Genomic DNA, 15,011 nt, shown 5'->3' with positions numbered 1-15,011 from the left:
CTGCTCGTTTCTATCCATTACAAAGTGGTAGCTAACTGTTTGCACTGTCAACAGAAACCGCTCAAGCCTTAAAAGCATCTCCGGAAGTTCCAAAAACCCCCAACATAAACTGATAGTGTGGCAAACACAGTTTTCACAGGGAGCCCGAGTGCGAGTGGCAGCCCAGGAAACATCTGGAGAGTCCGCACCTATACTCCCTCCCACCCACCGCCCCTTCGCACGTCGCCCCCGCGCGCGCAAGGCTCGGAACGGGCGGGGCCAGTGCCCGGAAGGGGCGGGTCCAAGAGGGACCGCATATGAGCCGACCAGGGCAACTGCGTTTCCTTTTGCTCCCGGTGGCCGAGGTGCGGATCTGTGCATGGGCCTGTGAGCCATGAGGCCGGGCCACAGCGGAGCCCGCGGGCCCCGTGGCTGGGCTCTTCGAGGTGAGGCTCCCTGCGTCCTTACCTTCTGACACTTCTGCCGATAATCCTCTGTGAGGGGAGCCTGCGCCCAGTGGGTGCCCCGCCCTGCCCTCCAGCGGGCTTCCGAGCCTTGGCCGGGACATCCTGACGTGGTAATGAGCTTTCCTTCGCCTTGGGCACGGGATGGCCTCTGCGCAGTCATGTTTTTCGATTTTCCGACTGCAAGTTTTCGCCGACCTTAAGTGTTAACATCGGTGTCGACCGTACTCAGCTCTGAAACTAATAAAAGGCCTTTAGTGATTTCACGTGAGCCCCGGGCGGCTGCGTGCCCCGCCATGTGACTCTGAGGTGTTTGGGCTCCCTTAAGTGGGCGGCTTGTTTTTCCTTAGCTTGTTACAAAGGGGTATGATTGTCTTATTACTAGAGCGCAGTAACGAGGTACAGTGAGTCCTGGTCTCGACACCGGAGAAAGGATACCTGGGCTACTTCGGCTTTTCGGTACTTGTTCTTGGAGCTTTATTGTAAATGTGCTTTAAAGGGGAGGCATTGAAATTGCAGAACGGTGTGCACGGTATAGAAGGCCCTTAGGCCTTAATGTCTAGTATATACTGTATTGCTTATATTTACATAAAGGTGCATTTCTGGTGTTGTCAGGATACCGGAAGAACATAATACCTAGTCAAAAACACATTTTAAGACATACATCATTGATAAGATTTAGTATAATTGTGATTTCCCGCCCCCTAAGTTTGAAATATATTGTTTCATATGAGTTACCTGTCAAAAGCGCGAATGTGAAGATTTCAACTATTTTATATTGGGCATTACGATCATATCCTTATTTTCGAGATCTAAGTGGATTAAATCCCATTTTCATTGCTAAGTATTGGGGTTTTAAAAATTTTCAAATGATGAAAATATTGGTAATGGATTTGAGTTCTGAAGCAACAAATAAATACAAGAGAACTGCCACTGAGAGGTACCTACCATCTGGAATTTTGTATCCATCAGTCTTAAACATTTGTTTTCTTGTTTTGAGCTTTATATGCAGTTGTCTGCAACTCCTGCAACCATATATTAAACTGAAATTTTCCAACATGGAATTACTCATAACCAGTAATTTGTATTCCATAATATTATGTGAAATATTCAAGACTTGAAAATGATAGATTGTTTTGCTAAGGTCCAACTTCTGATGTCTTCATAAATCATTCCCAACAGCTGCCTGGTTCCCTGATTTATCTTCCTGGGGTATTGTGGGCATGACCCATGGCTCTGGTCTTAACCCTTTGCAGTAGTACCTAAGTGCTTTCACACAGCTTGGGACTTAATCCTATAGGACTTTGTCCAATAATGATACCAACATAATGTAGCCCTGAACTGCAACCATACTAGATTTGCCACTGTAATGCTGGTCTGCACACTTCCTAATTTATCTGACCTTTAACCTAGCTCATATCTCATCCTTGTCAAGTTCTGAGACAGAAAAGCAATGGCTGGGTACTCATTAGGAACATCATGTGTTGAAATCAATAATGCCACTGAGAAGAACATAAATGTTTCTACTATTGCCTTAGCTCACAGCTCCCATTACCAGCTTGGAAAGATCATTTATGGAATTATTAAGGCCTAATCAATAAAATGTAGGACAACTGTATAATTAGAAAAATGCTTTCTTATAATGCCTTTTTCTCTTGTGTATTTACATTTACTAGTATAGCACAGTATCCAAAATTAACAAGCGTGTAACCTTGCAGATTGTGTAATCAGTCACCAAGATCTTCAAGATAATGTGTTTGTAATTCTAGGCAGTGTCAAGGATTTAACTTGCTATTACTTTCATACAAACTTACTAATACATTAAAAGGTTGACCACCCTGTCTAGTTCTAAAGCCCCAGAATATAGAAACTGCCTTTTTTTTTTTTTTTTTTTTTTTTTTTAATAATAATCCTTTTGGAGACATTTTATACAGTGAGCCAGAAATGATCAAAGGGACTAACATATATATACTCATTACAGCTGTTTTAAAATTGGAACTTCTCAGGTTTGACTACCCACATGTAGAGTTAAGTAGCAGGGCTAGTCCTTTATTCCACTAGAGATGTGTTGAACAACAGGGAATTACTCTTTCACTTTAATTAAAGTAGGTTGGGATTCATGCAGGTTGCAAATATGACTGAGTACAGTTCCTGATAAGTGAAAGAAATTCTTATTAGACCATTTCTATAAGATGCCAAACAGATACAAATACAAATGAGAATTCATTGTGAAATATATTTAATTTCCAGGTGCAACAAAGCCTATGAGTTTTAAAGGAGTATAAAGATCATCATGATAAATGTTTTCCAAAAATTTGCCATAAAGGATGGCTGAAAAACCCCTAGGAATACAACTGCAAGAGGTACCTAAAGTTACATGTAAGTTGTGTACTTCTTTGTTTTTGTGATAATGTACCTGAAAAACAATACCTGAACTATTTAATGCTTTTGACATAGATAGGGTTCATAACTGGCACAATGATGACCTAAATTACTTTTTGCCGTTTACCCAGCTGAGGGTTTCTTTGAAGAAATAAATCTTAACTGAGATGCCAGTAATTTATATTATATGTGAAATACTGATAAATAATGCAATGGTTTATTAAAATGGGTGAACTGTTTTTTCTCTTCAACATATAGGTAACTGCAGATGAGTGTTCAGGTCCTTAGCCATGGTATTCAGAAATTCTTCTTAACCCCAAGTAAGTAATAATGATTTGTCCAGGAATCACATCTATCAATAGTTCAGAAGTATCTGATAAACTTGAGGGCTGGGGCCACTTCTTGCTTTTGTTGGGAGTATGATTTCCTTTGCTCACTGCTAATTTTTTGAGGGGCATTTGTCATGAATATCAAGGTTATACGAGAATTTCTTAAGTACAGGAAGATTTACATTTTGCTTTCTGATTTTTTTTTTTTTAGGTATGGCATGCAACATTTTGGGAAGGAGAAATGAATTGGTCAAGAAGACAGATGAACAGAAGCAGCAAGTGGAAAAAATATTTTATTTGACATTGATAACCTTATCTCAATTATAAATTAGGTAGAAAAATACATGTTTATTATATTATAATTACTGAGTAATAAACTTTTCTTTAAAATGTGTCTCAAGTCTTTAAACCACTCCGTTCTCATGGTCAGTAGTCAAACCCATTTATAATATAAGGGTCTTGTCAATAAGTAGCTCATTGGTGGGTGGTGATACTCACTGAGCTGTGGCATGGCAGTCAGCTGGAGAAACATTTCTAGTACCTCCAATTCTCATAGGGTTTCTTGCCTTTGGGGATTTCTGATGGTCCTTATCAGGCCTCCCCTCAGAACATGACCTGCTACTGCACCTGAAAAGCAGGTAGTTGAAATCTCTTAAACTCCTTAGTGCTAAAAAGCCATGGACTTGTCCATTATGGGTAAAGGTTTCTCCTGTAACCTATAGATTCTAAAATTTGTACTTCGTTCTCTAGTTTGCTTTCCTCCTTGTGAACAAAAAAGTAGTCCTAATCCTAGTACAATGCTAGCAATTAGTATATTAAGGAAAATAGTGACTATATGGGCCAGACATTTCAGAGTTATAAAACTGAAAATTCCTACCTGGATGAAGGCTTAACTGTTAAATGTTCACTCACCCCACCTTCACCTCAGTTTGTAAATTCCTTTTAATCACAGTTGTAATTTGTAAGTCAGTATATACATGTACAACGTTTCTAATCAATTCCCATCAGAAGCAACACTTGAAAATCTTTTTTTTTTCTCCAAATGATAATTTTAAGCAATCCTCTGGTTTACATCAACAAAACTTAACACTTTCCAATTGTAAAGTCCAGGCTACTGTATGGACACTACTAGGAATGCATTTTGCCACCACCCATGGAGAACCCAAGAAAAGTTTGAAGGATGTTTAGTAAATGAGAAGCCACAAAATAAGATCTTGTTAACAACAAAGACCTGTCACACCTAATTACTTTGTTTTTAAAAAGTTAGCTTTGCCTTCTGAAACTTGGCTGTGTAGTCCTAGCACTTGGAGGTATTCAGTAAACAATTGTTGAGTGAATGTCTAGGAAAATAGTAAATGATGTCAAAAGTGGATTAGTTCTGGACCCAGCATCGTTGGATTGAGAACATCTTGACCAAAAGGGGGATATGAAATGAAATAAAGCTTCAGTGGCTGAGAGATTTCATATGGAATTGAGAGGTCACTCTGGTGGACATTCTTATGCACTAAATAGATAACACTTTTTAGGTTTTAATATGTTGGAATATCTAGAAATAAATACCTGAATCTACCAAACTCTTGACAATTGTATAACAATGTAGATTACAAGGGTTGACAGTATGATTGTGAAAACCCTGTGGATTGCACTCCCTTTATCCAGTGTATGGATGGATGAGTTGAAAAATAGGGTGGGTGGGATGGGGTTGTGTGTGATTTGGGTGTTCTTTATTTTTATTTTTTATTCTGATTCTGATTCTGGTGTAAGGAAAATGTTCAAAAATAGATCGGGGTGATGAATGCACAACTGTAAGATGGTACTGTGAACAGTTGATTGTACACCATGGATGATTGTATGCAAATATGTGAATATATCTCAATAAAATTGAATAACTGAATTTTTTTTTAAAAGTGGATTAGTGCAAAGACTTAAGTTTGCAAACTGGTTTCTTTGTCCTTTGGTTCCTTTCTTGTGAAGAGTTAAAGAGCCAATTTTAAAATTAATGGCCCCCGATTTGATGTGATTTTAATTTAATCTGGCTTGTATATGGAACATTTTAAAGGCTTTTCCTACTCCATATTTAGGGATTAAAACTTAGTGCATATTTATATAATGGACATGTCACTAATAAAGCCTAAAGAGTACTTAAATTTGAGGTTTCAGCTTAAATGAATTATAGTTCTTTATTCATCTGTTGGCAAACTCAAAAATAAAGAAAAAATGGCTTAAAATAATTTGTAAATAAAGTGTTGCCATCTTGTGACAAATAGAGTGAACTACATCATAGGAACTGAAGTCCATGGTTTTAAGTTTAGGGTCACTGCAGCACTGTTCCATGGATTTAATTTTTTTTTTTTTTAATAGGACTCTTGTTGGCAACTTCGTCACTTTAAATTGTCCACACTGGTCTCTTCAGTTTTAAAATTCTGTTGGTTTTAGAGGTTTTGTTTAGTTTATCCCATTAGCAATTAATTTTGAGGGTATCATTCTATTTTAATGGCATTTGAATATACTTCTGTAAACAGTACTACCTGAAGCATCACTATGTATCATTCTCATATACTCACACTTTTTTCCTTTACTATGAATGAAGAAAAACACTTCTCAAACTATTCATCACTAGATAAAATAGTTGTCCCAGGTCCGTATGTGGCAATAAACTGATGGAGCTGTTGTTGGCATTGAGTCAGATAGACATCCCTTTGCTCTAAATATTCTTCATCATAGAGCTCAAATGGAAATACTGCATTTGGAGCAACACAAAATACAGTAGCACCTAAATGAAGAAGGAAGTACAATGTAAAACTGGATCATGAGAAATACTACTTAAAATGCTAAATATGAAATGTTTTCAACTAAAATACTTTCAAACGAAAGTTTAAAATGAACTCCTTTCCCACTCTACAGAGTATTTCAATAATCATTTTTAAATCTGACTTTTTAATTTGAAACTTAGGCAATCTATAGGGGTTCAGTAAATGCACATTGTTACAAGGACCAATGAAAGAAATATGCTGATCTTTACATTTTAAAATTTGGAAACTAAAAATTTGCCATCTCTTGAAATAATCATCACAGTTTTGGAGCAGAATAGTGACATGACAAGGTGGAGAGAAGGCATTGGAAGGTAGGGAAACATCTTTTTATCTGATAAAGGCTAAGTGGATAATTGAGGATAAAGACAGTACACTTGTCAATCATTTAAAAATCATTTACTGTTACTACTTACAGTAGGAGTTAAGCTCTTATAGTCTATATTTCATTCATCGATTCACTGAATGAGTACCCAAACGTGGCAGTCTAGGAATACAACTGCTAGCCATGCAGTGCCTACATTCCAAGAGCGGCCTGTCATCAGTAAACACAGCCTCAGACTCTTCTGTGCCTGCTCCCTTTACCTTACCTGAAACTGCTGTCCCCTGAGATCACTGCCTTTCCTTGTGGCTCTCCAAACAAAGTTGCATTTTCTCAAATACCCCTTTGCTGCCTCCAGACCATTATTTCCCCCCTTTGATGCTCATGGCCCCTCGCTTACCAATCTTTCCCCTTCCACAGTGACTTCAACAAACACCCTCAACGCCTGGCTCCCTATCTTCCTCTGTTCTCTTAACACCTGCCAGTCAGTGGTTTCCATGTGAATGACCCATTAACTCCCAACTTCCAGTGTCCTGACCTTTAACTTCAGCCTAATATTCCCACAGTCAAAAGGAAACAATCATCTAACATCATCAAACACGATGAGCTCAAATGTGTCACTACCCTCCACTACCTCCTATCCTTTTAGCTCTCTTGCACAAATGTTCCAGATCTACCTCAGAGACCTCCAGTCTGCTTCCTCCAATTCACTACCCTGTTTAACCAATTTCAGAGTCCCTCCCTTGCAAAACCCCCACTCCACTGCCCCCACCACATTACTCTGCCACACTCACCTATCAAAACCTCATCCCTGCGTGAACCCAACCATTCGTTTGTGCCAATACTGCTGCTAGGCAGAAAATCACAAAATTGACGTTTCTTCGTTTCACTTTTAGTGAATCACAATCAATGACCTCAAATGGGCATTCTGCACTGCCTGGCAAACTGTGAATATCTTTAGTAAACTTGCTCTTCTGCCCCCAACAATAACTATTATATTCCATTCTTCTAAAACCTTTCATTTTCAGCTGATGACCTTGAGTACAGTATATGAGGGAGCCCCATCGCCATCACATAACCAAATCTACAAACCTACCTGATTCTTTTTGCAGTCTTCCCTTCTATAAAATGGAGAAGTGACCCTTCTACCAGAGGTCAGTACCTTCACATATGCTCTGGATCCCATCCCCTCCCACCCATTTAAGCACTTTAATCCTTTGATCATCTCCTCTCCCTCTAGTATCATTATTTGGTTCTTCTCTGTTACACATAATATGCTTTACTATGCTTTACTATCTTCTGTCTTTAAAAAAAGAAAAATCCCAAATGAGAGCAGGCACAAAATGGTGGATTAAGACATTTAACATATCACTCTCTCCACTAGAAAAATGAAAGAGCTAGAAAAAGAGACTAGAATTAATTAGGTGGTAGCCTTGGAACCAGAATGGGCATTTAGAATTACAGTAGTGCTAGAGGAAGCAAGAGGCTGCTGAGAGTTCAGCCTTTGTAAGTGAAAGCACGTACCAGCTACCAGCCCCCATAGCTAAGCCCTGTGGCAACTGCTATGGAAAGAGCTGTGGCCGTGGCAACTTGGCCTATATTCCAGAAGCAGCTGGGTAAGCCCAGGGCTGGCAGAGGAAATCACCTCCTCTAAAAGTTGGGGTTGAGTGTCAAGGTCAGTCTGGGAGATCCCTGAGGAACTAGCACAGAGCTGGCCTCAGTTTTGGCCTTCTGGGCAGCGGCAATTCCAGCCTCATACCAGCATCCACCTGGATATAAAGAGCTAGTGCACTCTCTCTGGCTATTTCCCAGCCCCTCCTGTGTCTGGCAGACCCCAGAAGGCACAACATAGACTATGGCCTTGGTTTCAGCACCAGTTGCTTTGGGCCTCACACCAGCAGCTACCAGTTTTAAAAGACCCAATGCATTTTTCATTCATTGGCTTCTTCTTTCTCTTTCTTGAGTTTTTTAGTATGGCAGATCTCTGAGGGCCCAGCACAGATGCTAGTCTCAGTTTCTCTCAGAAGCAGAGATTTCTGGTGTTATACCACCATCTATTGGGACATAAAAAGCCAGTGCATCTCTTTTTCATTTTCTTTGTTTTTTGATTGATTTTTTTTCTCTCTTGTATTTTTGCATCTGTTGGATCCCTGAGGGATGAGCAGGGATGCTGGCCTAGGTTTGGACCTCAAAAACAGCAGCTTCTAGCTTCCCACTGGCACATAACAAGAAACTTGGAGAGGTGGTGCATTTCATTAATTTTTACCTTGTTTTTATTGTGGTTTGGAGCTATGTACCCCAGAAAAATATATTCTTAAACTTAATCCATTCCTGTGGGTGTGAACCCATTGTAAGTAGGACCTTTTATGAGGTTACTTCAGTTAAGGTGTGGCCCAATTCAATCAGGATGGGTCTCAATTCTATTACAGGAGTCCTTTATAAGTAGAATGAAATTCAGACTGAAGAGAGAAAGCCACAGAAAGCAAGAAGCTGAAGGTTAACAGAACTGGAAGAGTAGGGCGAGGCCAGGAAAGGCCACCATGTGAATTGCCATGTGACAGAAGAGGCCAAGACCAGGGATCACTGGTAGCCAGCCCCAGAATGCCAGTCTAAGGGAAGAAAGCATCACCTTCATGATACCTTGGTTTGGACTTTTTCCTAGCCTCTAAACAGTGAGCTAATAAACTCTCATTGTTAAAGCCAATCCATTGCATGGTATTTACTTGAGCAGCCAGGAAACTAAAACATGGGTGTTAGTATTTTTTCTTTCTTTCTTTTTTCTCTTTTTCTTTCCTTTTATTTTCTTCTTGTTTTTAGTCTGCTGGACTGAATAATAGGAGAACTATCTATCTAGGGTGACCACAAAATAATCCTCAGAATGTCAAGTTCTCAACAAAAAAAATTTATAGAACATACAAGGAAATAGGAAAGTAAGGCCCAGTAACAGGCAAAGAAGAATATGATATAAAATATTCTGGAGGAAGCACAGTTCCTGGAAATTACAAATCAAAGATTTTAGAACTCTCATAAATAGGATCAATAAACTAAGGGAAAACATGGACAAAGAACTAAAAGAAATCAGGGAAAAATATATGAACAAAATGAGAATATCAATAATAAGATAAAAATTATAAAGAAGAACCAAATGGAAAATTTGGAACTCAAAAGTACAATAACTGAGGTGAAAAATTCAATAGAGGGTTCAAAGCAGATTGGAGGAGGCAGAAGAAAGGATCAGCAATTGAAGAGCAAACAATTGAAGAGCAAACAATTGAAATTGTGCAGTTTGAGGAGCATAAAGAAAAAAGAGCAAACAATTGAAGAGCAAACAATTGAAATTGTGCAGTTTGAGGAGCATAAAGAAAAAAGAGCAAACAATTGAAGAGCAAACAACTGAAATTGTGCAGGCTGAGGAGCAGAAAGAAAAAAAAAAGAACAGAGCCTGAGGAACCTGTGGGACACCATCAGTTGTACATATATATGCATCTAGGGGTCCCAGAAAGAAAAGAAAAGATAAAGGGCATGAAATTATATTTGAAGAAATAATGGCAGAAAACTTCCCAAACCTGATAAAAGATATATGTACATATAAATCCAAGGTGTTCAATGAACACCAAGAAAGATGAACCCAAATAAATTTACACTGGGATAAATTATGAACAAACTGTCCAAAGCCAAGGACAAAGACAGAATCTTAAAAATACCATGAAAGAATCTGTGTGTCACATATAAGGAATCATTAATAAGATTAACACCCAATTTCTCCATAGAAACTATGGAGGACAGCAAGCAGTGGGAGGACACATTTAAAGTGCTGAAAGAAAGAAACTGTTACTTGAGAATAATACACCCAGCAAAGTTGTCCTTCAAAAATGAGGGAGAAATTAAGATCTTTCTGTCTGTACAAACAAAAACTGAGGAAGTTTATTACCAGTAGATCTGCCTTACAGGCAATGCTAAAGGGAATCCTCCATGTTGACAGGAAAGGACACTAAATGGTATCTTGATGCTGGATGTTCTAGTTTGCTAATGCTGCCAGAATGCAAAACACCAGAGACAGATTGGCTTTTATTAAAGGGGGTTTATTTGGTTTCACAGTCACAGTCTGAAGACCATAAAGTGTTCAAGGTAACACATCAGCAATCAGGTACCTTCACTGGAGGATGGCCAGTGGTGTCCGGAAAACCTCTGTTAGCTGGGAAGGCACGTGGCTGGCATCTGCTCCAAAGTTCTGATTTCAAAATGGCTTTCTCCCAGGCATTTCTCTCTAGGCTGCAGTTCCTCAAAAATGCCACTCTTAGTTGCACTTGGGGTATTCGTCCTCTCTTAGCTTTTCTGGAGCAAGAGTCTGCTTTCAATGGCCATCTTCAAACTGTCTCTCATCTGCAGCTCCTGTGCTTTCTTCAAAGTGTCCCTCTTGGCTGTAGCTCATCTTCAAAATGTCACTCACAGCTGCACTGAGTTCCTTCTGTTTGTCAGCTCATTTATATGGCTCCACTGATGAAGGCCCACCCTGAATGGGTGGGGCCATGCCTCCATGGAAATATCTCATCAGAGTTATGACCTACAGTTGTGTGGGGCACATTCCCATGCAAACAACCTAATCCAAACATTCCAACTTAATCCCCACTAATACGTCTGCCCCACAAGATTGCATCAAAGAATATGGCTTTTTCTGGGGGACATAATACATTCAAACCAGAACACTGGATAAATAAATAAAGATCTCTAGTGAAGTAACAACATAGGTAAATATAAAAGCCAGTAATATACCATTTGCAATGCTAGCTTTTTCTTCTAATAAGGCTTAAAATTCAAATGCATAAGAAAAGTACACTTGGGCACACACATAAAGATGTAATTTGTGACAAGAATAACAAAAGGGAGAGATGAAAGGATACAGGTACTGTGTATATGTAGGCTATTGAAGTTAAGTTGGAATCAACACAAACTAAATTGTAATAGAATTTGTATCCCAAATGTAAACCTTATGGTAACCATAAATAAAATACCTAAAAGTCCACACAAAGGGAAAGGATAAGTGATTCAAAATGACTCACTATAAAAGAGCATCTAAAAAAGAAGGCAATAATGGAGGGAAGGAGAAACAAAAAAAGACATTACTTACAAAAAACAATTAGCAAAATGGCAGAAGTAAATCTTGCCTTATCAGTAATGTCTCTAAATGTAATGGATTAAATTCTCCAATCAAAAGGCTGAGATTTGCAGAATGGATAAAGAAACATGACCCAATTACATGTCTTTACAAGAGACCCATCTTAGATCCATAGATACAAATAGGTTGAAAGTGAATGGATGGAAATTTATTTCATGAAAATAATAATCAAAAGAAGGGGTTGGCTATATTATTATCAAATAAAATAGACTTTAAGAAAAAACTGTTACAAGAGACAAAGAAGGACATTATATAATGATACAATGGCCCATTCAACAAGAAGATTTAATAATTATAAACATAATTGCACCTAATAGCAAAGCATCAAAATACAATAAGCAAATACTGACACAATTGAAGGGAGAAATAGAAAATTTTTACAGTAATAGTTGGAGATTTCAATGCATCACTTTCAATACTGGTAAGAAAATCTAAACAGAAGATCAACAAGGAAACAGAGGACCTGAACAACCCTATAAACCAAACAGATGTAACTGATAGATACAGAACACTTCACCCAACAACAGAAGAATACACCCTCCTTTTCAAGTACACATAGATCTCTCTCTAGGATAGATGATATGTGAGGGCACAAGAGAAGTCTCAATAAATTTTACAATATTGAAATAAAAAAAGTAACCTCTGTGACCACAATAGAATGAAGCTATAAATCATTAACAGAAGAAAAACTGGGAAATTTTACAAAGATGTGGAAATTAAATAGCAGAATCTTAAACAACCATTAAGATAAAGAATAAATTACAAGGGAAATTAGAAAATACTTAGAGACAAATAAAAACAAAGACACAATTGGGATGCAGTGAAGACAGCACTCAGAGGGAAATTTGTAGCTATGAATGCCTATATTAAAAAAAGAAAAAAGATCTCAAATTAATAACTTGACTTTAAATCTTGAGGAACTAGAAAAACAAAAGAAAAGTAAACCCAAAATTAGCAGAAGAAAGGAAGTAATTAAGATTATACTGGAGAGAAATGAAATAGAGAAAAGAAATAACTGAAAGGATAAACAAAACAAAAAAAATGGTTCTTGGAATAAATCAATAAAATTGACAAACCTTTAGATAGACTGACAAAGAAAAAAAGAAAAAAATATACAAATAACTAAAATCAGAAAGGAAAATGTTATCACTACTGATCTTACAGAAATAAAAATTATTATAAGAGAAAATTATGAACAATTGTGAACCAACTAAATAACTTGGAAAAAACAGAAAAATTCCTAGGAATACATCAGTTACCCAAATTGACTCAAGAAAAAATAGAAAACATCAACAAACCTGTAACAGGTTCAAAGATTCAATCAATAATAGAAAACCTTCCACCAAAGAAAAGTCCAGGACCAGATGGCTTCACTGGTAAATTCACCAAACATTTAAGGAACAATTAATAACAACCCTTCTCAAATTCTTCCAAAAAATTCAAGGGGAGGGAACACTTCCTAATTCATTCTATAGAGCCCAACATTACTCTGATACTAAAGCCTAAAGACATCACAAGCAAAGAAAATTACAGACATGTAAAAATCCTTAACAAAATACTAGCAAACCAAATCCAAAAGGTTATACACAATGGCCAGGTGAGATTCATCCCAGAAATGCAAGGGTAGTTTAATATACAAAACTCAATTGATTTAATACACTATATAAATACAATGAAGGGGGAAAAAAAGCCCATAATTTTCTCAATCAATGCAGAAAAGGCATTCAACAAAATTCAGCCCACCCTTTCTTTATAAAAACACTTACAGTCCCAGAAGGGGAAGAAAAGGCTAAAGGTCTAGGAAGAGTATTCAAAGAAATTGTTGGGGAAAACTTCCCAAATCTTCTAAACAACATAAATACACAAATCATAAATGCTCAGCGAACTCCAAACAGAATAAATCCAAATAAACCCACTCCGAGACATATACTGATTACACTATCAAACACAGAAGAGAAGAAGCAAGTTCTGAAAGCAGCAAGAGAAAAGCAATTCACCACATACAAAGGAAACAGCATAAGACTAAGTAGTGACTACTCAGCAGCCACCATGGAGGCAAGAAGGCAGTGGCACGATATATTTAAAATTCTGAGTGAGAAAATTTCCAGCCAAGAATACTTTATCCAGCAAAGCTCTCCTTCAAATTTGAGGGAGAGCTTAAATTTTTCACAGACAAACAAATGCTGAGAGAATTTGCTAACAAGAGACCTGCCCTACTGGAGATACTAAAGGGAGCCCTACAGACAGAGAAACAAAGAAAGGACAGAGAGACTTGGAGAAAGGTTCAGTACTAAAGAGATTCGGTATGGGTACAATAAAGGATATTAATAGACAGAGGGGAAAAATATGACAAACATAAACCAAAGGATAAGATGGCTGATTCAAGAAATGCCTTCACGGTTATAACGTTGAATGTAAATGGATTAAACTCCCCAATTAAAAGATATAGATTCGCAGAATGGATCAAAAAAAAAGGAACCATCAATATGTTGCATACAAGAGACTCATCTTAGACACAGGGACACAAAGAAACTGAAAGTGAAAGGATGGAAAAAAATATTTCATGCAAGCTACAGCCAAAAGAAAGCAGGTGTAGCAATATTAATCTCAGATAAAATAGACTTCAAATGCAGGGATGTTTTGAGAGACAAAGAAGGCCACTACGTACTAATAAAAGGGGCAATTCAGCAAGAAGAAATAACAATCGTAAATATCTATGCACCCAACCAAGGTGCCACAAAATACATGAGAGAAACACTGGCAAAACTAAAGGAAGCAATTGATGTTTCCACAATAATTGTGGGAGACTTCAACACATCACTCTCTCCTATAGATAGATCAACCAGACAGAAGACCAATAAGGAAATTGAAAACCTAAACAATCTGATAAATGAATTAGATTTAACAGACATATACAGGACATTACATCCCAAATCACCAGGATACACATACTTTTCTAGTGCTCATGGAACTTTCTCCAGAATAGATCATATGCTGGGACATAAAACAAGCCTCAATAAATTTAAAAAGATTGAAATTATTCAAAGCACATTCTCTGACCACCAATGGAATACAATTAGAAGTCAATAACCATCAGAGACTTAGAAAATTCACAAATACCTGGAGGTTAAACAACACACTCCTAAACAATCAGTGGGTTAAAGAAGAAATAGCAAGAGAAATTGCTAAATATATAGAGATGAATGAAAATGAGAACACAACATACCAAAACCTATGGGATGCAGCAAAAGCAGTGCTGAGGGGGAAATTTATAGCACTAAACGCATATATTAAAAAGGAAGAAAGAGCCAAAATCAAAGAACTAATGGATCAACTGAAGAAGTTAGAAAATGAACAGCAAACCAATCCTAAACCAAATACAAGAAAAGAAATAACAAGGATTAAAGCAGAAATAAAAGACATAGAGAACAAAAAAACAATAGAGAGGATAAATATCACCAAAAGTTGGTTCTTTGAGAAGATCAACAAGATTGACAAGCCCCTAGCTAGACTGACAAAATCAAAAAGAGAGAAGACCCATATAAACAA

General features: G+C 37.6%; 1 protein-coding gene, 1 long non-coding RNA gene and 1 other non-coding gene across 4 annotated transcripts in view; 2 read left to right on the top strand and 1 right to left on the bottom strand.

The window, feature by feature from the left end:
• Positions 1-272: 272 nt before the first annotated feature.
• LOC119509077 lies at positions 273-3,549 on the top strand. Of its 2 annotated transcripts, none has more exons than XR_005211621.1 (4): positions 273-425; positions 2,694-2,822; positions 3,084-3,145; positions 3,366-3,549. It is a non-coding gene; the product is annotated as an uncharacterized LOC119509077 (long non-coding RNA). The 2 variants fall into 2 exon arrangements; XR_005211620.1 differs by having other exon boundaries at positions 311-556.
• Positions 2,913-3,000, top strand: LOC119509725. The gene has a single exon (XR_005211782.1). It is a non-coding gene; the product is annotated as a small nucleolar RNA SNORD87 (small nucleolar RNA).
• Positions 3,550-5,760: 2,211 nt separating the features above from the next.
• Positions 5,761-15,011, bottom strand: part of MCMDC2 (minichromosome maintenance domain containing 2) — a 45,525-nt gene continuing 36,274 nt past the window's right edge. The window contains exon 14 of the mRNA XM_037803294.1: positions 5,761-5,927. Within this exon, the coding sequence (XP_037659222.1) occupies positions 5,761-5,927 (167 nt within the window). The remainder of the gene's footprint in view (positions 5,928-15,011) is intronic.

Source organism: Choloepus didactylus, chromosome 14 (genome assembly GCF_015220235.1).
Source record: "Choloepus didactylus isolate mChoDid1 chromosome 14, mChoDid1.pri, whole genome shotgun sequence".
In the NCBI taxonomy this organism is placed as follows: Eukaryota; Metazoa; Chordata; class Mammalia; order Pilosa; family Megalonychidae; genus Choloepus; species Choloepus didactylus.
The sequence above is the reverse complement of the archived record's forward strand: the minus strand, read 5'-3'. Positions and strand labels throughout refer to the sequence as shown.